We start from the raw sequence: 25592 nt of genomic DNA, 5'->3' as shown, positions 1-25592 counted from the left end.
CTGTGGTTTTGATTTGCATTTCTCTGATGGCTTCTTGTTCCTTGACTTTTTTTCTTTTATTTATTCTTTGGGGTTTTCTTCTTTTTCTTTTCAACTAGGAAGGAGAAAAGAAAAATGAATAGGATATATCAGTTATATTTAAGGTGTCACTCATTCCCCAGTCATGCTTAAATTATAACTCCCTTAGGCATGCTTTTCTGAGTTGGAACTCTAAATACATTGTGGTATGATTATTTATATTTTAATAGAATTCACTAAAAATTAGTTTTACTTCACTTGTAGTAGGTGATTGAAAACTGATTCATGCAGTAACTTCTTAGGAAACATCATTTATTATAGGTGGAGGTCCTTTTCATGAAACCTTTTGGACCATTAAAAATTCTTATTTGTATCTGCCTTTCTTTACCTACATCTGTTTGTATCTACTTTCCTTACTTGTGTTTGGACCATAAACTCACGTTAGTGCATTGCCAGTTGACACCCATTAGAGATGGTAATGATTCCTTGGAGCATTGATTCTTAACCATGGGTGTGTATCAGTCACCTGGTGACATGCTCCCAGGCTACATTCCTGACCTACTGAGTCAGAAGAATCTCTTGATTCTCACTTTTGCATTTTGAAAAACTTCCACTTGATTGTGCTGTATAGTTCTATTTGAGAACTATTGTGTTATAGCTTCCGAAAGAAATAGATTTAATTTTGTGTATCATTTTATTTCCTAGCAAATAAACTTCAAATTCTTCACCCCAGGGTGTCAAAATCTGGTCTCAACCTTTCTCTAGCACTTCTGCCAATATTCTCCTTTGGGTACCTTGTGTGCCAGCAGAAGTGGATGAGCCCTTTCTTGCTGCCATACCTACTGCTGCTCAGGCCGTCATGTCCTCCTCCCTAGAATGCCCTTTCCTAGCTAGATCTGTTGACACCTTTTTCTTCGTCATAGGCCTCTTCAATTTTCTCTCCTTTCTTTGAGAAATTTTAGGCACTCAGCCAGCTGGAGAGAACATGTATACCTTTCCACATATTTTGTTTTTGCTATTGTATCCCCTGGGAATTATACAGGAGACTGGAAATTGGATACATTGAATATGCCTTGAGTTAATTAAAGAAGTAATGTTATCAAGCTACATTCTGCCTTGTTTTATGCTCTAATTTGTATTTGTATCTGATCTATCTGTTAGATTCCTGGTACCATGAGAAAAGACTCATATTTTTCTCATTTTAGCAGTAAAATAGTTTGAGCTTTGTAAATATTTGTTGAACAAGTAAATAAGGAATATTCTCTATACTTGGGGTAATCTTGCAGAATTTGGAACTGTGGGTTAGAATCCCAAGATTCATGACACAAGGGAAGGAGAAAATCAGTTGTGAGAGTATCAGTCTGCATTGGTGGGATGCTTCCACTAGTGGGGCTTTAGTCCTGTTCTGTCAGGTGTATGGATTTGATACATTTCAGGACAGTCTTCAGCTGTCAGATACAGTTGTGCTGAGATAGCATTGTGTCTTCTGTGAATGCAAGAGAGAATAATTTGTAGTATTTGGTTTCATGGGTGCTAGTCTCAGCACCACTGTATGTTTTGAATTTCTATTCTGCTTAATTAGGTAAGTCACTTTTTATGTTCAACTTTAAATCTTTTTTTTCTCACCAAATACTGCCTTTGTCATATTGCCTTGTAGAAGTCTGTGATAATTATCTGTTTGTAACTTTCTCAATAAATCTCTTAACTAATCATGATCATAAAATACAAAGATTTAGAAGCAGAGGGCTGTTAGGTGGTGGGATGGATGTTGACCTTTGCAGTTAGGATAGTCAGAGATGAACAGAGAGGAATGGGAGGAACTCCAAACATGCCAAAAGGCCTGTAGCAGTATCGTGCATAGTGTATCAAGGTGTATTTATTGGTCACAGCTGGAACCCTGAGTAAACAGTTTTATTGTCACCACATACCAGAAGAGTGGGGAGGTGAGGATTAACCTTTATTGAATGCCTACCATATACACAGTTACCATGGCAGGGGATTTATGTGTCATCTCTTTTAATATTTACAACACTCTAATGTGCATCAGAAGCCTAGAGAAATGGTCACTGGCTTGAGTTCTCATGGATTGGTAAGTGATGGAACAGGTATTCAGCCTAACCTAGAGCCTTGTTACCAGAAAGCTGTACATTTGGACTGTGGCTTGTATCTTGACTCTCCAGCCCTAGGATAATTAGTTGCAACTTTACCAGTTATTTTGTTGTTGTTGTGTCTCTTTTTTTTTTTTGGAGACAGGGTCTCACTCTGTTGCCCAGGCTGGAGTACAGTGGTGTGATCTCGGCTCACTGCCAACCTCTGCCTCCCGAGTTAAAGTGATTCTCCTGCTTCAGCCTCCTGAGTAGCTGGGACCACAGGCGCTTGCCACCATACCCTGCTAATACTTGTATTTTTTTGATAGAGATGAGTTTTCACCATATTGGCCAGACTGGTCTTGAACTCCTGAAAGGAGGTTTTTTGGGGTGATAAGAATCTTGAAAAAATTACTTCCTTTCCTTCATCTCACCAGTCACTGAGTTCCTTTTTCTGGAGACAACCATTATTGGCTTGTTGTTCTATCCAATGCTTAGGATGTCTGTGTAAAACAAATGATACATAGCATACACAGTGCTCTGCATCTTTTTATTCATCAATGTGTATATCTTTCATATTAATACAGGTAGAACTGTTTCATTATTTTTGCATAACAACTTTATTAAAAGATTAATTGCATACCATGTAATTACCCATTTAAAGTATACCATTCAGTGGTTTTTCAGTATACTCAGAGTTGTGCAACCATCAACCACCTAATTTAACTTTTTATTTTTGTAGAAATGGGGTCGTGCTCTATTGCCCAGGGTGGAGTGCAGTGGCTATTTACAGGTGTGATCGTGGCATATTGTAGCCATGAACTCCTGAGCTCAAGTGATTATCCCATCTCAGCCTGCACAGTAGCTGGGACAATCAGCTTGTGCAGCTGCACCCAGCCCTCTTAATTTTAAAACTATTTTATCACCCCCACAAAAAACTTCATACACTTGAGTAGTCACTCCTATTTTCTGTACCCCCTCAGCCTTAATGCTGTTACTAATCTACCTTTTGTTTCTATAGATTTGTCTGTTGTAATCATTTTACACAAATTGAATCATACATGTGGTCTTTGGTGGCTGGCTTTGATTTATAATACTTTAATGCTGTCAGGGGTCATCCGCGTGGTAGCATCTATCAGTACTTCATTTCTTTTTATTGTTGAGTAATAGTCTGTTGTATAGGATATACCACATTTTAATTTATCCATTCATCAGTTAGTGGATGTTTGGGTGGTTTCTACTTTAGGCTATAAGAAAGTGTGGCTGTGAGTGTTCATGTACACGTTTTTGTGTGGACATGTTTTCATTTCTGCAGAGTATATGCCAGGAGTGGAATTGCTGCATCATATGATAACTCTTTTTTACTTTCTGAGATACTGCTAGACTGTTTTCCAAACTGGCTGCACCATTTTCCATTTTCATCATCAATACTTGTGGGTTCTCTTGTTTTGTACGTCACTGATGTCTCTTGTTATCTGTCTTTTTGATTATTGCCATCCTAGTAGTTGTGAAGTGGTATCTCATTGTAGTTTTGATTTTTTCATTTTTCTGATGGCTAGTATTGTTGTGTCTCTTTCCTAGGAGTTTTATAATTTTAGCTCTTATATTTAGGACTTTGATCCATTATGAGTTAGTTTCTGTGTATGGTGGGAGCTAAGAATTCAGCTTTATTCTTTTGCATGTGAATATTCAGTTGTTCCATCACCATTTGTTGAACAGACTATTCTTTCCCAATTGAATTGTCTTGGCAATCAGTTGGAAATCAGTTGACTATAAATGCAAGGCTTTATCTCTGGACCCTCAATTCTATTCCATTGGTCTTCATCCTTATGCCAGTACGACATTGTCTTGATTACTATAGCTTTGTAGTAAGTTTTGAAATTGGAAAGTGCGAATCCCCCAGTTTTGTGGTTTTCTTTTTCATGATTGTTTGACTATTCTGGGACCTTGCATTTCCATATGACTTTTAGAAATGGCTTGTCAAATTCAGCAAAGAAGCCAGCTGGGATTTTGATAGGGATTTCATTGACTCTGTAGGGGGCATTTTCCCATATTGACAAACAGTGTTAAGTCTCCAATCCATGAATATGGGATGTCTTCTGTTTATTTAGGTCTTTAATTTCAACAGGATATTGTAGTTTTCGTAGTATGTTTTAAACTTTTGTTAAATTTATTTCTAAGTACTTTATTATTGTGAATAGATTTCTTTTGCCTCATCCTTTTTGAGAGTTTTGTATGGTTGTGCCATAATTTTATCATAATGTTATTAACAAGTTTCCTATTGATAGACATTTAGATCCCAATATATTGCTGTTTGCAGACATTGTCACAGAGTGTGTGTATCACTAAGGTGAATTCCACTAAAGAGAACTACTGAGCTGCAGAGTATCAGATATTGGAATCATCTGTGAAATTTAAAATGGCTATATACTGCCTGTTCATCATTTTACTGCTTATTTTAAAACTTACAGTAAGGTATTTAAAATAAGCTGTATAAAAAATGTTCTGAACTCTTTTTCAGCTAACCTTATTACTTATTAAAAATAGTGATATGCTGGAAGAGGCTCATGTTGCTTAAAAAAAAATGCCTAGAGCAGTGCTACAGCATCTAGAGCCTACAGCATTGCTGTCCAATATAACTTTCTCTGGTGATAGAAATGTTCTGTATCTGCACTGCCCATACTGTGCCATAGCCACCAGCCATATGTGACTACTGAGTGCTTGAAGTAGGATGACTGAATTTTTAATTTTATTCCATTTTAATTAATTTGTCTTGTAGCTACCATATTGTGTAACAGAGGTTTAGGATTTCATTTATTTCCTGTGTTCTAAATTACTGAAAGTTGACTGCATTTGAATTTTGTTGATCCATTTGTATATTAGTAATTGTGTATGCCTTTAGATCTAAAGCTTGTGGAAGTTTGCAGAAGGCTTGCGTAAAGTGGTACATCTTACGTTATTTCCTGAATAGCATGAGGCAATCATTAGTTGTTATAGCAACTTTCACCAATATAAGTCTTAGTAAACAGTTCCTTTTTTGTGACAGTTTATTCACTCTACACCTAGCTGGCTTCAGATTGTCTACAAACACAGCTTTTAGATAGAAAATCGTATGGGTCTTTAGTTTGCTTGTTCTTCTTATATGCATATCTTACCCTAATGTAAAAGGTAGGCTTTTGTATATGTATGTGCTCTAAAATCTGTATTTGACACTTAAAACTTACATTGGCAATTACAGTAGGGGTCCTTGACTATAGATTATAATGTTGGTGGCTTGTTTAACTTTGTTCTTCGGCTTTGAGCTGGTCTCTGCCCTTGGCTCTTTTATTCTCCAGTTTCTCCCCAGCACTCTTACGTGCTTGGAAAGGCTTTGGCTTCCGGCTGCATGGTCATGCTTCAGTTTGCTTCAGTTTCAGTCATCTTTGCTTCAGTTTGCAGCTCAAACCTTTACTTTTCAGCTATAGATTTTATATATCAAGCAATCCCTACTGTATTCTATGCTACTCGGTATCCCACCTGTGAAACTCAGAGGAGCTACAGCCAGTTAGTTACTTTTCTCTAAAACCCCTTCTCTTCTTCATCCACCTGCTCTATTCTCTATCGAAATGAATGGTACAGTATTTCAGACCAGAAATGAAGAGTCAAACATCCACTTCTAGCAAATGAATTGGAATTGTCCTTAGGTATTTGTGGGAGATTGGTTCTGGGATCCCATTCGGATACCAAAATCCATGGATTCTCAAGTCCCTGATATAAAATGGTTTAGTATTTGCATGTCACCTGTGCACATGCTCCTATATACTTTGAGTTATGTCTAGATTCCATCACCTAATACAGTGTATATACTATGTAAATAGTTGTAATAGCTAATTGTTTATGGAATAATGACAAAAAAAAGAGTCTGTATATGTTCAGTACACATGCAGCCAGCACCCCATGTTTAGGATCCATAGTTTTTTGAATCCATGGATGCAGAACCCATGGATACAGAGCAACAACTGTACTGAGTTCTGAATTCCAGTTTTTATCATCTCTGTCCTGGACTAACAATTGCAGCATTTTCCCATGAATTTTCTTGCTTCTTGCTTTTATCCTTTCTACCTGTTCTACACTCTAATTTCATGTTTTTTGCAGAAAGCTAATCCTTGTTTCTATGGTTGCATTTCAGTGGCTACTACTTGCCTCAGGGATAGAGCCCAAGCTTCTTAGCATTGTGGATTATTCTTTTGAATTGTGGATTATTCCTATGCCTAACCTCTTTCCTCTCTCCAGTCATACCAGATTAGTTTGGGCCTCTGTGGTTTTGATGATGTGGTTCCCTGAGACTTGGACCTCCTGCAGTCAGCCTCATTCTGGCCAGTCTGTAAGATCACCTCTAGATGTCTCTGACTTGGCCCACTGCCATCTCTTTTTCCATAACAATACCAGGAGCAGTTGCTTACATTTGTGTGTTTACATGCACTTTCCTCTCCTCACTAGACTGTACACCCCTCAGTGCTGGGCATCTGTGTGCTTCTGGGTAGTTGTAGAATCAGTGGATGTCATTTTACATGCATTTGGACTCATTGGTTTAACTTTTCTGTCAGTCTTTCTCCATTTCAGTAGTAATATTTTCTGCCAGATCCCACAAGTGTTTTATAAAATATTAATAGTACTAGTGGCATAAGACATATGTAGTGCTGAAATGCAATTTTAGGACCAGAGGTTTGCTTTCTGCAAAGAATATATGGAATTGATGTGTAAAATGGGAAGGATAAAAGCAAGAAACAAGGAAATTAATGAGGAAAAGTTAGTCCAGGAAATAGATGATAAAAACCTGAACTCAGAACTCAATGAGGTGATCAGGCAGCAATACCTTTAGAACACCAACTCCTTTGTTTTCTAAAATGTAGATTAGTTGGGAAGCAGGTCTGATTTACTTACATCCTCACTAACTTTTAGTTGGCTGTGTTCTACGTTCTAGAAAACTGTATGGTCTTAGGAAATAAGTAAGGAGTATTTGGCTTGGAATTATGATTGTTTGCTATTAGGACTTGGGGAGTGATATGGTTTGGATCTGTGTCCCTGCCCAAATCTAATGTTGAATTGTAATCCCCCATGTTGGAGGTGGTGCCTGGTGGGACGTGATTGGATCATGGTGGGGGGGCGTAGATTTTCCCTTTGATGCTGTTCTCATGATAGTCAGTGAGCTCTCCTGAGATCTGGTTGTTTTAAAAGTGTGTAGCACCTCCCCCCTCACTCTCACTCCTGTTTCTGCTCCTACACTGTGATGCGCCTGCACCCCCTTTGCCTTCCACCACGATTGTAAGTTTCCTGAGGCCTTCCCAGAAGGTTAGCAGATGCCATCATCATTCTTCCTGTATAGCCTGCAGAACTGTGAGCTAATTAAGTCTCTTTTCTTTATAAATTACCCAGTCTCAGGTATTTCCTTATAGCAATGCAAGAATGGACTCATTCAGGGAATAAGGTACTCCTATTCCCAAAAGAGAACTGTCTCCCATTCTGGATTACCCAGCTTAAGTCCGCTGGCCATTTCAATTATTAAAAAAAAAAAAAAAATCAGATCTTTTTGAGGCCAAAGTCTGATAATTCTCCATGACCTACTCTAGTACAGTTTGAGGAACTTGGCAGTGTATTCACTTTCACTTGCCATGTAACAAATTACTGCACCCTTAGCAGCTTAAAACAATGCCTGTTTATTAACTCACAGTTCTGTAGGACAGAAATCAGGGCAGCACAGTGTGTCTGGATTCTTACTAGACTGAAACCAAGGTGTCGGCCAGATCTGCAGCTCTCATCTGAGCTTCAGGGTTCTTTTCCAGCTCACTGGTTGTTGGCAGAACTTACTTCCTTGAGTTTGTAGGACTGAGGTCTTTGTTATCTTACTATTCTTCTAGCTGTTGGCAGGGAGCACCGTCACTCCTAGAGGCTACTGGCAGTTCCTTGCTCTCTGTGGCCCTAGGTCACAAATGATGTCTGCTTTTTTTCCAGGCAGCTGGAGCCCACCGCTCTGCTTCCCCTTCTTTGACTAGCCGAAGAAAACCCTCTGCTTTTAGGGACTGGTGTGATTAGGTCAGGCCACCCAGTGCAATCTCCCTTTGGCATGTAGTGTAGATAATTGGATAACAGGTGTAATATCTCACACTCACAGATCTACCCATACTCAAGAGGAGCAGGAGATTTAACGTGGATGAGGGTCATTGAGTGTCATTGCACATTTAGGTTTAATTTACACAAAGTTTTTGAACTTAACCTTTCATTAAAGAGGAATACATGAAATTATCTGAAGTTCGAAATGTATCTGGTCCCAAGTATTTTGAATGAGGGATACTCAACCTATATTGACTGATTCTACTATTAATTAGAAATTGGGTATTTCTCAAGCTGACAGTAATTACCAAGAGAGGAAGAAGGAGGGAGGGAGGAAGGGAGAGAGAAAAGTTTTAGATATAGGGTGGACATAGGAAAGAAAATGAAATTTGACTTTATGTGAATGTCCCTCAAATACTACCTGAAGAAATTCATCTGGAGTTCCTTTTCTTTATGTTGGATGAAAAATTAACTGAACTGTATTTCTTAAATTGTGTCAGTTGCCATCTAAGCTGATAGCAAAAGAGAGGACATTTTTCCTACTAAATGTAGAGTTTATTTTCTCTTTTCTCTGCTGAAAAGAAATACACAGTAGCAGCTGAGAGGAAATCAGAACTCTCATCTGGTTGCCATGGCAATTTAGAACAGATGAGACTTGTAGTTTCCTGGGTTGTTGAGTTTTTCCTCCCTTTTCTGACAGAGCAAGTGTACATGCAGAATATAGTATGAAGTACATAGCATGATGATAATTTTAGTATTATAGTATGATATTGAAAGAAAAATATTTTTAAGTTTCTTTAAACCACATTTTAAATTTAGAGTAATGATTAGATTTTTTTTGTAGTGTAAAAATAAATATAGTTCTTTGTGAAAAATATAAGTAGCTAGTGGAATTTTGCTTTCTAAATTAATTTCATTCCCATCACTGAAGTGCTGTATTTTTCTTTTTTCTCCCCTCCCCTCTTTTTCTCTTTTGCTTTGCTTTACTCTTTTGTTTTCCTTTCTCTCTTCTTTTTCTTATTTCTTTCTCCTTTCCTTTCCTTTTCCTTTTCCTTTGCTTTCCCCTTTCTCCTTTGTTCCTTCCCCTTCCCCTTTCCTTTCCCCTTTCCTTTTTCCTTTCCTCTTCCCTTCCCTTTCCCCTTTCCTTTTTCCTTTTCTATTTTCTTGTTTCTTTTTTTCCTGAGACAGGGTCTCACTCTGTCATGCCGGCTGGAGTGCAGTGCTATGATCTCAGCTCATTGCAGACTCCCATGCTCAAGCAATCCTCTCACATCAGCCTCCTTAGTAGCTGGGACTATAGATGTGTGCCACCACGCCCAGCTAATTTTTGTAGTTTTTGTGGAGACAGGGTATTGCCAGGTTGCCCAGGCTGGTCTCATACTCCTGGGCTCAACTGATATACCCACTGTGGCCTCCCCAAAGTGCTGGGATCACCCGTGGGGGCCACTGCACCCGGCCTGAAGTGGTATATTTCTTTATATTTCTTATAGTACATGAAAACATATTCTTAAATTAGTACCTTGTTTAAACTTTGGACCTTTAGATAAAATCTCAGTCTCCTTTTTAAAGAATTACAGATTAATTTTCACTCTGAATGTAGCTGAGCTTATTGTAAAAGAGACTATGCATATTGATTGCTTAAATCTCCACATAGATATTTCTTTCTTGAAGTCATACATTTTATAACAGTATAGTGTTGGATATTTAAAATATCTATAGCTGTATTGGGTTTTCTTTTATTTTTTAAAAAATTTATTGTTATTTTTGTCAAGATGAGGTCTTGCTGTGTTGCCCAGGCTGGCCCCAAACTCTTGGGCTCAAGCGATCCTCCTGCCTCAGTGTCCCCACTGGCTGGGACTACAGGTGTGCACCACCACACCTGGCTTCTTTTATTTTTTAATAATAGCTTTTTGAAGTATAATTCACATAGCATACGGTTTGCTCATGTAACGTATATATTTGTGTTTTTTATTATGTCCACAAAATTGTACAACCATCACCACATTAAGACATTTTCATCCCTCCTAACGGATATCCCATATCTACTAGCAGTCAGTCCCTATTTTCCTCCTATTTTCTCCATTTCCCCTAACCCCCGATAATGAGCATCCACTGATTTACCCTATCTCTATATATTTATCTGTTCTAGACATTTGATGGAAAATGGAAGATCATACAACCTGTGGTCTTTTCTGACTGGCATCTGTCACCCAGCATAAGGTTTTGGAGGATCCATCCATGTTGTAGCATATATCAGTACTTCATTTCTCTTTGTTACTGAATAACATTCCCTTGTAATTATATACCCCATTTTATTTATCAGCTGGGGGACGTTTGGGTTGTTTCTGCTTTTTGTTAAAAATAATAATACTTCTCTGAATACTGTGAATGAGATTTTGCTGGATGTATGCTTTCATTTCTCTTGGGTATATACTTGGGAGTGGAATTGTTGGGTTATTTGATAATTTTATATTTAAACTTTTGAGGAACTGCCAGACTGTTTTCCAAGATGGCTATGCCATATTACCCTACCCACCAACAATGTTTGAAGATCCCTACTTCTTCATCCTTCCTTACACTTATTATCTGACTTTTTTAATAGCCATTCTAGTGGGTATGAAGTGGTATCAGACTGTAGTTTTGATTTCGATTTCTCTGATTACTAATGATGTTGAGCATCTTTTCATATATTTATTGGTCATGTGTATATCCTCTTTGGAGAAATGTCTTTCCAATCCTTTTTATCCATTGTTAAATTGGCGTGTCTTTTTATTGTTGAGTTGGAAGAGTTCTTTATATATTCTAGATACAAGTCAGTTATCACTTATGATTTACGAGTACTTCCCCCCATTCTGTGGCTTTTAAATTTTCTTGATGGTGCCCTTTGAAGTACAAAAGTTACAAATTTTGAAGTCCAATTTAGTTTTTCTTGTATTGCTTATGCTTTTAATGTCATATTTAAGAAGCATTGCCTAACCTAAGGTCGTGAAGATTTACTCCTATGTTTTTTCCTGAGAGTTTTATAGTTTTAGCTCTTTCATTTAAAGCCTGTGTGTGAGAGGGAGGTCCAACTTTATTTATTTTGCATATGAGTATCTATTTGTTGTAGTACCACTGTTGAAAAGACTATTCTTTTACCATTTAATTATTTTGGTATTCTTGTTGAAAATATTTATGGGTCATTTCTGCTGACATTGCTGCTTATATACTTCTGATAATTTTTATATGAAATAGCTTCCTCATAGCTTTCATTAGGATTGATGAAAGTTGTTTTTTTTAATCTGTTGATAGACTTAATGAGTATGTATTTGGTGAGATAACCTGTCATGTCTTGGTCTTCTACAGTGTTGCAATTTAACCAGGCTTTGCAGTACTCTAGAAGCCATCAGAAACCACTTTCAAGAAGCCAGCCTTGGCCAGGCCCAGTGGCACACACCTGTAGTCCTAGCTACCCACCAGGCTGAGGCAGGAAGATTGTTTGAGCCCAGGAGTTCAAGATTGCAGTGAGCTGTGAATGCACCACTGCATTCCACCCTGGGCGACAGAGCGAGACCCTGTCTCAAAATGAAAATAAAAGAATCCAGCGCTAAGACAGTATGCCTTGGCTTTCTCTTCTCTATTTCTGCCCTAGGAGAAATTTACCTGAATTTTCCTATGTGGTAGACAGTAACAAGGATGGAAGGATGAAAAAGAATTGGCGGTTACATTGAACTGAGATTTTCTATGATGAACTGAGTTATTTGAGAATTGGTGATAATTAGTATGAAGTAGGTCATTAGAAGTCCTAGGAAAGATAATCATCACTTACAGCCAGGAATCTCTCAATGTGAGGCTGAAATGCCCCTCAGTACAGGTTGGATCTGAAAGGTCCAGAGTTGTACCATCCACTAGAAATACTCACGTATAAAACATTTTAATATTTAGGAAGTAGAAAATTAATAAAATATTCTTACTTTTTTGAGTGCTGAGTCTTGGCAATCTAATATGTATTTTATACTTCTAGCACATCTCAGTTTGAACTAGCTACTTCATGTGCCTGATAACTCCATGTGGCTGGTGGCTACTGTATTGGGCAGCACAGTTCTAGATGTTTTGATATGACAGCCAGTTGAACTATTAATCAGCATTACTAAACCTCCTCTATACTTTGTTTTTTTTTTGTTTTTTTTTTTATTATACTTTAGGTTTTAGGGTACATGTGCACAATGTGCAGGTTTGTTACATATGTATCCATGTGCCATGCTGATTTCCTGCACCCATTAACTTGTCATTTAGCATTAGGTATATCTCCTAATGCTGTTCCTCCCCCCTCCCCCAACCCCACAACAGTCCCCGGAGTGTGATGTTCCCCTTCCTGTGTCCATGAGTTCTCATTGTTCAATTCCCACCTATGAGTGGGAACATGCGGTGTTTGGTTTTTTGTCCTTGCGATAGTTTACTGAGAACGATGTTTTCCAGTTTCATCCATGTCCCTACAAAGGACATTAACTCATCATTTTTTATGGCTGCATAGTATTCCATGGTGTATATGTGCCACATTTTCTTAATCCAGTCTATCATTGTTGGACATTTGGGTTGGTTCCAAGTCTTTGCTATTGTGAATAGTGCCACAATAAACATACGTGTGCATGTGTCTTTATAGCAGCATGATTTATAGTCCTTTGGGTATATACCCAGTAATGGGATGGCTGGGTCAAATGGTATTTCTAGTTCTAGATCCCTGAGGAATCGCCACACTGACTTCCACAATGGTTGAACTAGTTTACAGTCCCACCAACAGTGTAAAAGTGTTCCTATTTCTCCACATCCTCTCCAGCACCTGTTGTTTCCTGATTTTTTAATGATGGCCATTCTAACTGGTGTGAGATGGTATCTCACTGTGGTTTTGATTTGCATTTCTCTGATGGCCAGTGATGATGAGCATTTTTTCATGTGTTTTTTGGCTGCATAAATGTCTTCTTTTGAGAAGTGTCTGTTCATGTCCTTTGCCCACTTTTTGATGGGGTTGTTTTTTTCTTGTAAATTTGTTTGAGTTCATTGTAGATTCTGGATATTAGCCCTTTGTCAGATGAGTAGGTTGCAAAAATTTTCTCCCATTCTGTAGATTGCCTGTTCACTCTGATGGTAGTTTCTTTTGCTGTGCAGAAGCTCTTTAGTTTAATTAGATCCCATTTGTCAATTTTGGCTTTTGTTGCCATTGCTTTTGGTGTTTTAGACATGAAGTCCTTGCCCACGCCTATGTCCTGAATGGTATTGCCTAGGTTTTCTTGTAGGATTTTAATGGTTTTAGGTCTAACATTTAAGTCTTTAATCCATCTTGAATTAATTTTTGTATAAGGTGTAAGGAAGGGATCCAGTTTCAGCTTTCTACATATGGCTAGCCAGTTTTCCCAGCACCATTTATTAAATAGGGAATCCTTTCCCCATTTCTTGTTTTTGTCAGGTTTGTCAAAGATCAGATAGTTGTAGATATGTGGCATCATTTCTGAGGACTCTGTTCTGTTCCATTGATCTATGTCTCTGTTGTGGTACCAGTACCATGCTGTTTTGGTTACTGTCGCCTTGTAGTATAGTTTGAAGTCAGGTAGTGTGATGCCTCCAGCTTTGTTCTTTTGGATTAGGATTGACTTGGCGATGCGGTCTCTTTTTTGGTTCCATATGAACTTTAAAGTAGTTTTTTTCCAATTCTGTGAAGAAAGTCATTGGTAGCTTGATGGGGATGGCATTGAATCTATAAATTACCTTGGGCAGTATGGCCATTTTCACGATATTGATTCTTCCAACCCATGAGCATGGAATGTTCTTCCATTTGTTTGTATCCTCTTTTATTTCATTGAGCAGTGGTTTGTAGTTCTCCTTGAAGAGGTCCTTCATATCCCTTGTAAGTTGGATTCCTAGGTATTCTCTTTGAAGCAATTGTGAATGGGAGTTCACTCATGATTTGGCTCTCTGTTTGTCTGTGATTGGTGTACAAGAATGCTTGTGATTTTTGTACATTGATTTTGTATCCTGAGACTTTGCTGAAGTTGCTAATCAGCTTAAGGAGATTTTGGGCTGAGACGATGGGGTTTTCTAGATATACAATCATGTCATCTGCAAACAGGGACAATTTGACTTCCTCTTTTCCTAATTGAATACCCTTTATTTCCTTCTCCTGCCTGATTGCTCTGGCCAGAACTTCCAGCACTATGTTGAATAGGAGTGGTGAGAGAGGGCATCTCTGTCTTGTGCCAGTTTTCAAAGGGAATGCTTCCAGTTTTTGCCCATTCAGTATGATATTGGCTGTGGGTTTGTCATAGATAGCTCTTATTATTTTGAGATACGTCCCATCAATACCTAATTTATTGAGAGTTTTTAGCATGAAGCGTTGTTGAATTTTGTCAAAGGCCTTTTCTGCATCTATTGAGGTAATCATGTGGTTTTTGTCTTTGGTTCTGTTTATATGCTGGATTACATTTATTGATTTGCGTATGTTGAACCAGCCTTGCATCCCAGGGATGAAGCCCACTTGATCATGGTGGATAAGCTTTTTGATGTGCTGCTGGATTCGGACTAAACCTCCTCTATACTTTGGGGTATCCTGACTTACCACTTTTCATTTGGTAGAGCTGGCTTTTGAGAAGCTTTCTGTCTGCCTGTTCAGTGTGGCCCTCACTGGAGGAATGAGAAGTGCCTACACACTTAGACTGCAGGGTCTGAGAATTTTGAGGGTCAGCCATGTTGGCAGCTCAGCACGTAGGTAAAGAATAAGTGAGAGAGACATTATAATGAAGGTGCGGGAACCTCTCAAGTGAGAGAAAATGGTCGTGAAAATTAGAATCTCTTCTCCATACTGCAGTCTACCCCATTTAGGTAAAGCCATATATAGAAAATGCTACTAGTGCACTGGATCTCAATGGGCATGACTCCCCTCCTCCCCCAACACACACACATTTGTCAGTGTCTACACGCATTTTTGCTGGCCACAGCTGGGTGGTGGGGGTGGGGGTGGGGGGCTGTGTGCTACTGACATATAGTGGCTGGAGGCCAGCGATGGTGAAAAGCATCCCACAGTGCACATGACAGCCCCACAGCAATGAATTATCCAGTCCAAGAATCCATTGTGCCAAGCACAGTAGTGCTGTGCACTGGCAGCACAAGAGCCATCATTTCTTGTCTTTTCTTCAAGTAGTTTCTACGGCAAACTCTGTATGTGTGTGTGTGTGTTTTCAGAGAATGTACTCATTTTTTATATAAACTTTTTTATATAAAGTTTCTGAGTTAGGAAGAAACAGCTAGCTTTCAAAGTATTTCTGATTGAGGAAATGTGTCAGACAAATTGATTCTGCCCACACCCCTGAAGAGTGGGTTGTGCTTCTTTTGGACGTCATCTCAAACCTTTCCCTCCCGCTGGGGAAGTGGCAAACTACTGAAGTTCCTTGCCTGCCTCTCCTCCTTCAGAACTCTCTTTTGCCTGGGACCATTCTACTTTCAGTAAGGGCACATATTTTAAGAAGAAATGAGCATTTACATGGTTTCCAGAAAGATTCTTTTACTTCTGTAAGGCCTGTTGGAAGTTTTGAATGTATTCTGGAAGTAGAGGGTGTGTGTGTGTGTGTGTGTGTGTGTGTGTGTGAGAGAGAGAGAGAGAGAGACAGAATGAATATTATTATCTTTCAGGGCTCTATGAAGAGAATGGTTAACTCGGAGTGTTATCATCACCACAATCCTGATGTCTGTTACCCAGGGAGCTGTAACTCTTGAGTCTTCATAAATTCCAGAAAGCAGCAATCAATACATTTTCAGCTTATAAATATTCTTTAGTTGTCCTGCTAAAGATACTCATACCTTTGATTATTCGCCTTTAAGTTGACCTGTTGTGTGTGATCCCCACCCCTTCCTCATGATGTCTGGTGTTTCTGCTGCCTTCTGTTCCTACTCCTTCCTTCAGTTGTGGCCATGTGGGTTTTTTTGTTGGCAAGCCACGTACATTAGTGGTGGTGTTGGGGGCTCTCAGATTGGGCAAGGATTTAGAGGCCCAGTTTAGAAGAGGCAATGGTTGAGGCAGCTCCTTTGGCCTGTCTCTTAGTGGCAGCTACAGATGAGCTTGCATTACTATGACCCTGACCTTCTCAGGATTCCAGGGCTGAAGAGTGAGCTTTGGCTGTATACCCCAGGCTGTGCTACAGTGAGGAGAGAAAGGATCCAGAATCAGCCTTCCACTGGTCAGAGAGCCGCAGTGTTCCAAAAGGAAATCTAGCAATAACACCAAGATTCCACCTGCTCTCAACAACTAGGGCTTAGGTCTTTGAACTCTCCATTGACAACGGCTATACCCTTAAAATAGGGTGCATGCTGGGTGACAGCAGGTGCATGGTATGAGGAACTGGTGCTAGAGAATTTTGCTTGACCGGAACCAGACCACAATATGTTTGTCAAGCTTGTTCTTCTAGATGCAGCAGGCCTGACGGCTGCAGTGGCAGAAATGCCCCCAAGGAATGGCACTCACATGTCGGGCAACTGACCGTCGTAGCAACCTTTCCACAGCAGCCGTCATCTTCAGTGCACACATTCAGTGGTAGTTTTATTAGTAGGATAGCTTAAGGGAGAGATGTGCTTCTGGCATCCAGGTTGAGACTGTAGGGTCCTATTTCCCCACACTGGGGCATGGTTAGAAATAGTAAGTGAATCCCATTATGAACCATTCTCCTCATAGAGCCCTGAACGGGAATAATCTCAATCAATCAAACACAGACACACACCGCTTCCAGAATACATTCAAAACTTCTAACAGGCCTTGTAGAAGTACAAGAATCTTTCTGGCAATCTTACATATTTTAGCTACAGTGTATATTAATCAGCTTTTATCAGTTATTGAAACCTAACCTCATTGCTACCTATTTCTATGGGAAAAGAATTCTCATTTTCAAATAACAGGAAATAAGTGCTTTCAAAAGTTGAGTGCTGCTTGCGCCTCTCTCTTTATAATCGTTGTGATGTTTTCTAACCAATAAGAAGGTATATACCATGGAATACGCTTTCATTTCACTTAAATTTCCCAAGATTGGTAGGACTTGAGTGGAGCACTGAAATTTCTTAACATTGGTAGTTCTTGAAGCTCTAAGTGAAAAGATACCTACAGAAAAAAATTTCTTAGCTAATAAAGGCAGATTTTTTTTTTTTTTGGCCTGACCTATATGTTGAAACACTACTTGAATTCAACTAAAATGAGTGAAGTGACATTAAATGGCATTTCTTCTTAGTATGTGACAAGTTTTATTTTTTCCCCCATATTAAGAAATGCTCAAGTGCATCCGTAATGCATTTACTTACTTCTAAGTAAATAGCAATTTTCTCTTTGCTCTTTCAGGCCGGAGCCTCAACAGAAAGCTCCTTTAGTTCCTCCTCCTCCACCGCCACCACCACCACCGCCACCTTTGCCAGACCCCACACCCCCGGAGCCAGAGGAGGAGATCCTGGGATCAGATGATGAGGAGCAAGAGGACCCTGCGGACTACTGCAAAGGTGATGTGCCGAGCATGGTGGTGTGGGGCTTGCCTTCCGCATTGGGCTGTGTAGTAATTTGTTGGGGGAATGGACAAGGGGAGGAGGTAGTGATGCAAATTGCTTGGTCTTCATTAAATTAGCCTCCTTGTGTCATTATTTTAAATTCTTAGGTCATTGTATAGAGACTGATATCAGAAAATTTAAGTGATATGAGAGAGAATTGTAAGAGAAAATACATATATTTGTACATACATATTCTAAGTACTTTCAAAAGGACTTAAATCTGTTAGAATTAAAGGTAGTATACAGCAGGACAGTTAGAGGACATAATAAACCATCTAAAAAGAGCACTGGGCCAGTGTGGTGGCTCAAGCCTGTAATCCCAGCAATTTGGGAGGTCAAGGCAGGCAGATCGCTTGAGTTCAGGAGTTCAAGACCAGCCTGGGCAATGTGGTGAGACAGTGTCTCTACAAAAAGTGCAAAAAATTAGCTGGGCGTGGTGATAAGTGCCTGTAGTCCCAGGCACTTGGGAGGCTAAGGTGGGAGGAACACTTGAGCCCAGGAGGCAGAGGTTTCAGTGAGCTAAGATCATGCTACTGCAGTCCAGCCTGGGCGGCAGAACCAGATCCTGTCTCAAAAAAATAAAGTACAATAAAAAAATTAAAATAATAAAAGAACATATAGAGGAGAAAGTGTACCAGGCTCCTGAGGGGAGCTAATTATAACTCTTGTGCACTGTATTTGACTTTCTGTTTTCTGACTGCTAAGGCTAAAAGAAAACCATTCCTTTCTCTGTGTAGCATTGAGTTACATAGCGTTTATTGTCTGTGGGAAGCAAGCATGCCCATTTGTTTACAGAGAAAGATTCTTTCCTGGCAGTGTACTTAACGAAGAAGACATTCTGTGGGGTTCTGCCATTGTGTGACATAGTGGGTTATGTTTTCAGCTATGATGTCACGGAAGACATAGAAACTATTCAAGTGGAGTGTTCTTGTACTGATGCTTTGTAAAGACTAAGAGTTAAACTCCTAAAGGGCAAGCATGTTGTGTGATGAATATTAAGAACAATATGATCTAGACACCATGCTTTGTGTGGACCCAACTCTGAGAATCTAGGAGAAAGAGAAATGACTCTTTATTCAGCTGCTTCTTTGTCACTTAATTTACTGATTTGGGCATTAATTTTCTGGAATTTGGAGCTCCTGAGCCAAAGTTGGTGAGATGAATTTGTTTGCTACAGGTTTTAAAAACTGTAAATCAGATTCTATATAGCATTAGAATAAATGGCAGAAAATGCGGATATGTTCAGAACATAAAGCATTAATGAATTTTGGGTTCCATATATCTTAATAATTCATCATTTATCTAGTAGATATAGGTTGTTTGTGTGTTGGTTCAGGAACAGTGTACGTTTAGTTACCTGCTAAGAGGAAGAGAAAGTTACCGTACTACAGAAGTGTAGCAACTAATCTACTCTAACCTGATTCTTTCATAGGTGCACGTACTTCCACATAGAATCAGTGTGTTCCTTAGAAAAGAGTGTGGATCTTACTTAGCATTTGTCTGAATAGTGGTTACGACCCCAAAGGTCTATGCAGTCCAGTAAAATAAAAGATAGAGCCAGTTTGAAAGATGACAAGAAGGTGTTTTCCATTCTCCCTCTTACTCTGCATTTCTTATACTGTCTTCGATTTTGCTGCTGAGGCCCAGCATTAGGTTCATCTGTAGGAACCATTCTTTTTTCTTTTCTTGTTTTTTTCTTTTTCTGAGACAGTCTTGTTCTGTTGCCCAGGCTGGAGTGCAATGGTGTGATCACAGCTCACTGCAGCCTCAACCTCCTGGGCCTGAGCAATCCTCCTATCTCAGCCTCCTGAGTCCTGGGCTTGAGCAGTCCTCCCACCTCAGCCTCCTGAGCAGTTGGAAGTGCAGGCATGTGTCACCTCCCCTGGTTAATGAAACTTTTTTTTTTTTTTTTTTCTGGTAGCGCCCGGGTCTGGCTAGAACCATTCATTAGGAGCTATTTCCTTCAGCAAATAGGTTCTACCAAGCAGGAATGAAAACTGTTTTGCTCATCTGGATCTTAAATATGTGGGTCAGGAGATGTAACCAATACTGTCATCCCCTTACTATCTCTGGGAACCAGCACAGTGGACACCCAAACCCCAAATATAGGGCTAAGAATAAAGTATTCCACAGCCAGGGCTGATTCTAGGTAACATTCACTGAACTCTAAACTTCATAGAATATTAAAGTCAGCATCAGTAAGGTCATTAGAGATAGTAAGGTTCTCTCCTTATACCCGTGCCAGCCCCCCCGAATTTGGTAAATAACTTGTACGTTTAGTTAGCATTACATGTGACAGATGCCCTCTGAATTTTGTGGCATATTCCACAACAGTTTGTATAAGATTACTGACATATACGTATTCAGGGAGTACAAGGAATTGATTTGGAATGTCTGGAATAAGACCTGTGGCCTTCTCATTTTTTGTTCTCAGATAAAGAGATAAATCCCCTCACCCTCTGCCAGGACTGGCTGAGCTAAAATTACTAATATGGTGTTTTATCATCACTGAATACTTTAGTACATTTTACCTACAATCAAGTACATTCTCCTATAAATCAAAGTACAACCATCAAGATCAGGAATTTAACACTGATACTTCACTACTATTCAGACCTCAGGCTTATCAGGTACTGCCAGTTGCCCAGTGTTGTCCATTATATGTAATGAATCTGTGGCAGAATCACATGTTTTGTTTTCTTGTTTTAGTAATTTCTTTTAATTTGGAACAGTTCCTCAGTGTTTTCCTGGCTTTCATGTCCTTGACATTTTTGAAGATTGTAGACCGGTTGTTTTGTATAATGTTTCTCAATTTGGGATGCCACAGTAGTGATGTTGTCTTTTTGCATTAAATCCTTTTGGATGGTACACAGGTTTGATTTATTCCATTGGAGTTGATGCCTTCACTTGATCAAGATTGTGTCTGCCAGATATCCCTGGCAGCTATTCTTTTCCCCTAGTAATAAGTATTTTGTTGAGAGTTACTTTGAGACTACATATATAACCCATTCAAATATTTATCCCTGCCCCCGCCCCCACCCCGGGCTGACTTTCTGTCTCAGATGGACTAATAAATTCATGGATCTCTGTTTTATTAAGTGGATTTTGATCAGTTACTCTCCTTATATGTTTTGATGCTTAGATTATCCCAAATTTGGTTCTTAGGAGCCGCTTCAGATTGGTTCTGTGTCCTTTTGAAATGCCTCATTCGTTCTTTGGTCATTTATTTTTTTGTTTTGTTTTGAGATGGAGTCTCGCTCTGTCACCCAGGCTGTAGTGCAGTGGTGCGATCTCTGTTTCACTGCAACCTCCACCTCCTGGGTTCAAGCAATTCTCGTGCCTCAGCCTCCTGAGTAGCTGAGACTACAGGCTCATGCCACCACACCTGGTTAACCTTTGTATTTTTAGTAGAGATGGGGTTTCACCATGTTGGCCAGGCTGGTCTTGAACTCCTGACCTCAAGTAATTCTCCTGCCTCAGCCTCCCAAAGTATTGGGATTACTGGTGTGAACCACTGTGCGTGGTCCTTTGATCATTTCTTGACCTTCAAGTACAGTAGGATATGCCAGGTTCATCTTGTGTTTTTCCTATCCCAGCCCTGGAGTCTACTCTTTCCACAGAGAATCCTGCATTTTTTTTTTTTAATTGAACAATAATATTTAGAAAGCTAGACCTGGGCATTAGGTGTGCTTATTACTTTTGGCTTGTCAGTTTCAGATCTCAATACAGAGCTAGGAACACACACATATGCACCTGCTTCCTTTATGTTTATATTTATTTATATATTTACATATGTTTTAAAATCCATGAGTTTATTAATCTGATACCTCTAATACCAGAAGATTCAGCCCAGTGTTCTCCCTTTCCATCTTTGTGGTTTCTTTCTCTGATAGTAAGAGTCTGGGCTCTTCCCATCCTCATTGCGTTGACTTAGTTGATTGATTTCCCTGTATGGTGTGAATCACCAGTCACCATCACTATGTCTTTCCCTTCCCTTCTCACCTAACTCATGCTCTGACATCCTTTGTTGATTGGCCCTGCCTCATGGCTTGGGATTTAATGGTCCAGGATGGGAAGGGGAGAGAGAGCTTTCCCAGGCTGGTAGTGTGTGTTATGTAATCTGAGGTATCATTTGTCTTCTGATACTTCACCTCTTTCTCTTGCTTTCATTGACTTCATTCCTGGAGAGTCTCTACCCTCAGCTACTTCTCAGTTTCCTCAAAATACAATAAAAAAAATTAACAACAAAAGACATTACATGTATTTCTTTTTAAAAATAAAATTTGTTCATCACAGGAAATGTAGACACTTGGGTTGGAGGGCAGAAGTCACCTGTGATCCCACTACTTAGCAAGAGCTGCAGCAAGCCTTCATCATTTATGATCAGCTAGATTACATCTTAACTTTTTACCTCATCTTTACAAGTTTCCCTTATTTAAAATGTATGAACCCTCAGCTGTTTTAATAAAAGGGTCCATATTTAAAGTTCTGATACTGCAAAAGCATTGTTCATTGCTCTTGTGTACTTACTTGCCTTGGTATTCTCTCTGGAGTGGGACTCTTCATTTCCTCAGAGCCGTGTTCCTACCCTCATTATCTTAGATCTCCAAGAGGATTACGGCATTATTGACTTATTCCTGAGCCTTGGTTCAAAACCTGGCTGTGTTGCTTTGTAGCACCGTCTTCTTGGACAAATTCCTTTCTCTTTAGGCTTTGGTTTTTCATCTGTGATACAATAATTTATATTAATGTTAATACCTAAGATTTTTATGAGGATTTAAGTGAAATATATGAAGTTCATGACACAATGTCTGATACGAGGCTCTTAAGAAATATGAGTTTAACTCTTCTTCTGTCTGTTCTATCATTCTTCTTTCAGTGTATTCTCATCTGTACTTGATGCTATCTATACCCATCAGTGCTGGCTCCCTTAACTCCCTGACTGTGTCTCATGTTGGGTGTGTTTCCTTAACCTCTGGAGAGAGAGCTGTCAGCACTGCCTATCTTTTTTACATATCACCTCTGGTCTGTTGTCTGGGCACAAGCTGTAGCAGCAGGCTGTGCAGTTTATTCAGATTCTGCTTTCAAGCCCTGGGGATTACCAGGATTGGGGCAGGGTCAGCCTGTAAACAAACACTGTCGGAAGGCCTTGTGTAATACATGCTTCTTTTATGAGTTTGGGCAAAAAAACCTGTGTCACAGCCAAACCTCCTCTTGTGGGAAGATTTGTGTTTCATGTGGGGTTTTCAGAGGCAGTAGGGGGTGCCTGGTAAACATTCCTAGGCTGCACTGTAAACCCCTGCATTGGAATCCTTGGGAGTGGGACTTAGGAATCCAAATATTTAACAAATTCATCAGGTGATTTTTCTGCACATTGAACACTAAAGTCTGCTCCATTCTAAGGTCTGCATGTATCATTCTTCTAAAACTCCAAGGATACAACCACATGAAGGCACACTTCATACTATACGTGCAATGTAAGCAGAATCATTGCTTTGAACTACCTTATGTTCCTAACTTTTTCCAGAACCCTCAGCATATACCTGCTACAAGGACATACTAAATGGTGACTGTAGGAACATCACCTTGCAATATCAGGCTGCCTGTACTCACTGTCCTCAGACATGAGTTTTGTTGCTCTCTTAAATCATTCTTAGATAAGTTGGCACCTTTGTACAGTTTTCATCTCTTGGATTATTTCTGGAGACATCAACAGCTGTGGTCTGACTTGGTATGAAAACATGTCATTTCCTTAGAAATGCGTTTATTTAACCTCTAATCAGACCCTTTATTACCCACAGTATTGTCCCCCCATCCCCAATTTATCATAGTGTGGAATTGTACATTTATTTCTGTGTTCATGTATCTCCCCCTCTCTAGTCTGAAAGGTTCCCTTTGGTCAAGGCCCTGTAGTTTGTTAACTCCACTGCATTTGAACCATCCATAATGCAGTATGTATTGTTTGTTTGGATAAAGGCATTTTCTCTAGTGTTGGGCTGCAAGTACGGGATAGGCAGAGTGCTGATGTTCAGGTGGACCTGGGAAGGCATGTCGGCATGAGCAGGCTGGCATGCTGACTGGCAGATCAGAATATAGGGCCTTTGTTTCTGCCTCATGTTTTCTTAAAATCATCCATAGTGCTCCAGAATACTTTACCTGTCACACACATTTGAGTGACATACATTTCATACCTGTAAAAACTTAGGGACATTATTTTCTTCAAAAATAGAGCATAAAATATAAGTATACACACTAGAAACATGTCAGATGAGTTTCTTCCTATACACAAATTGCCTTTACCCATGTGTGTCTATTTTCCATCTATGAAAACTGTAGATTGGTTGAATTTTAATAACTCACAAAATTTACTGTTGGTGGCTATTCACTGTCATTGGCATCACTCCTCCCATTTTCCTTCCCTCCCTGCCCCCCAACCCTCCGAGTCTATGACTTTGATTTTTTTTTTTATGAGATGGAGTTTCACTCTTGTCACCCAGGCTGGAGTGCAATGCTACAATCTCCGCTCACTGCAACCTCTACCTCCTGGGTACACACAATTGTCCTGCCTCAGCCTCCCGAGTAGCTTGGATTACAGACATGCACCACCATGCCCAGCTGATTTTTGTATTTTTAGTAGAGATGAGGTTTCACCATGTTGACCGTGCTGGTCTCGAACTCCTGACCTCAAGTGATCCGCCTGTCTCAGCCTCCCAAAGTGCAGGGCTTACAGGTGTGAGCCACTGTGCCCAATCTGTTTTGTTTTTTAAGGAAAAAAAAAGCAAAGAACCTTAAAGCTGCTTTAGAATTGATATTTGTACAGTAAAAAGAATAACAAACAAATATTTGTACAGCCAAGTAATGTTGGCTGTCTTACATCAGAGGTTCTTCACTGGGTGCGGTTTTGACCCCTGGGAGTCCATTTTTGAATGTTTGGAGACATTTGGTTGCCGTAACTGGGGCTGCTACTGGCATCTATTAGGCAGAGTCAGGGATGCTGCTAAACATCCCACAATGCACAGGACAGTTACCCATAACAAAAATTATTCAGCTCCTAATGTCAGCAGTGCCCAGATGGAAAATCTCTGCCCTAGAAATGCCTGTTTTTGTCTATTAAAATGGTGTTGTGTGGCTGAAGTATTTTATAGATATGTGGTCTTTCTGTTCCTTTTGATAGGAAGATAACCTTTCTTTATTCATAGTTCTTTTACTTAAAATCATTAATGCTGCACAGATACTTAATTCACTATGCTTTTCATTTATTAGTTGGCTTAATTTGGCTTAATTCAAGCCTCAAAAAGTAACCCTGCCTATCTACATGAACAAAGCAATAGATGCTCTTGAACCTATTACATAAGGCCTCATTACGTTTCTTTTATGGAGACCAAGGAGATTCTGACTCCTGATCTGTTGGTGCTTTAAATTGACAAGGATATTTATGATACAAGCTTTAAATAGCATGACAGGTGAATTCATGGTTTATTCATTGAGGCTTGATGATGTGCAAAACGTTGTACTTTACTACAGGGCACATAGAGGTAAATGAGAAACAGCCCTACTCTCTAGATTATGGCCTCGTAGACTTTGCCACTAGAATATCAGCTACTTAAGGGCAGAGCCTTGACCTGTCTAGCTTCCCTGTCACCCCAATAGAACAGTCTGTGGCCTGCTGAATAGTGACTGAATGAATAGACTGCTCAGATATCTTTTTTTCATCTTTGTAAGTGTGGTTCATTAATAAGCGAGAAAAGGGAAGATACGTGAGGGCTTAAAAGGAAGAATGTTATATTTGAATAGAGGACTCAGAAAAGATGTTATAAAAAACTGAAAGGGACTTTGTCAGTAAAGAAT

The 25592-nt window shown here is 39.5% G+C and overlaps 1 protein-coding gene across 24 annotated transcripts in view; it reads left to right on the top strand.

The window, feature by feature from the left end:
* SRPK2 (SRSF protein kinase 2) overlaps nt 1-25592 on the top strand; it is a 299803-nt gene that overhangs the window by 188657 nt on the left and 85554 nt on the right. For 22 of the 24 annotated variants that reach the window (XR_008658549.2, XR_010121403.1, XM_055283557.1 and 19 more), the window contains one exon: nt 17545-17699. Coding sequence is in view for 18 of the 24 variants with exons in the window: in XM_055283557.1 (XP_055139532.1) it covers nt 17545-17699 (155 nt within the window). In the remaining 6 variants the exon portion in view is untranslated. Of the gene's footprint in view, nt 1-1491; nt 1601-17544; nt 17700-20274; nt 20375-25592 lie in introns of those variants that run through there. The other 2 variants (XM_055283551.2, XM_055283559.2) reach the window with 2 other exon arrangements.

The sequence above is a fragment of the Symphalangus syndactylus genome, chromosome 6 (genome assembly GCF_028878055.3).
Source record: "Symphalangus syndactylus isolate Jambi chromosome 6, NHGRI_mSymSyn1-v2.1_pri, whole genome shotgun sequence".
NCBI classification, from domain to species: Eukaryota; Metazoa; Chordata; class Mammalia; order Primates; family Hylobatidae; genus Symphalangus; species Symphalangus syndactylus.
Note: the sequence above shows the minus strand (reverse complement) of the source record. Positions and strands in the feature narration are given on the sequence as shown.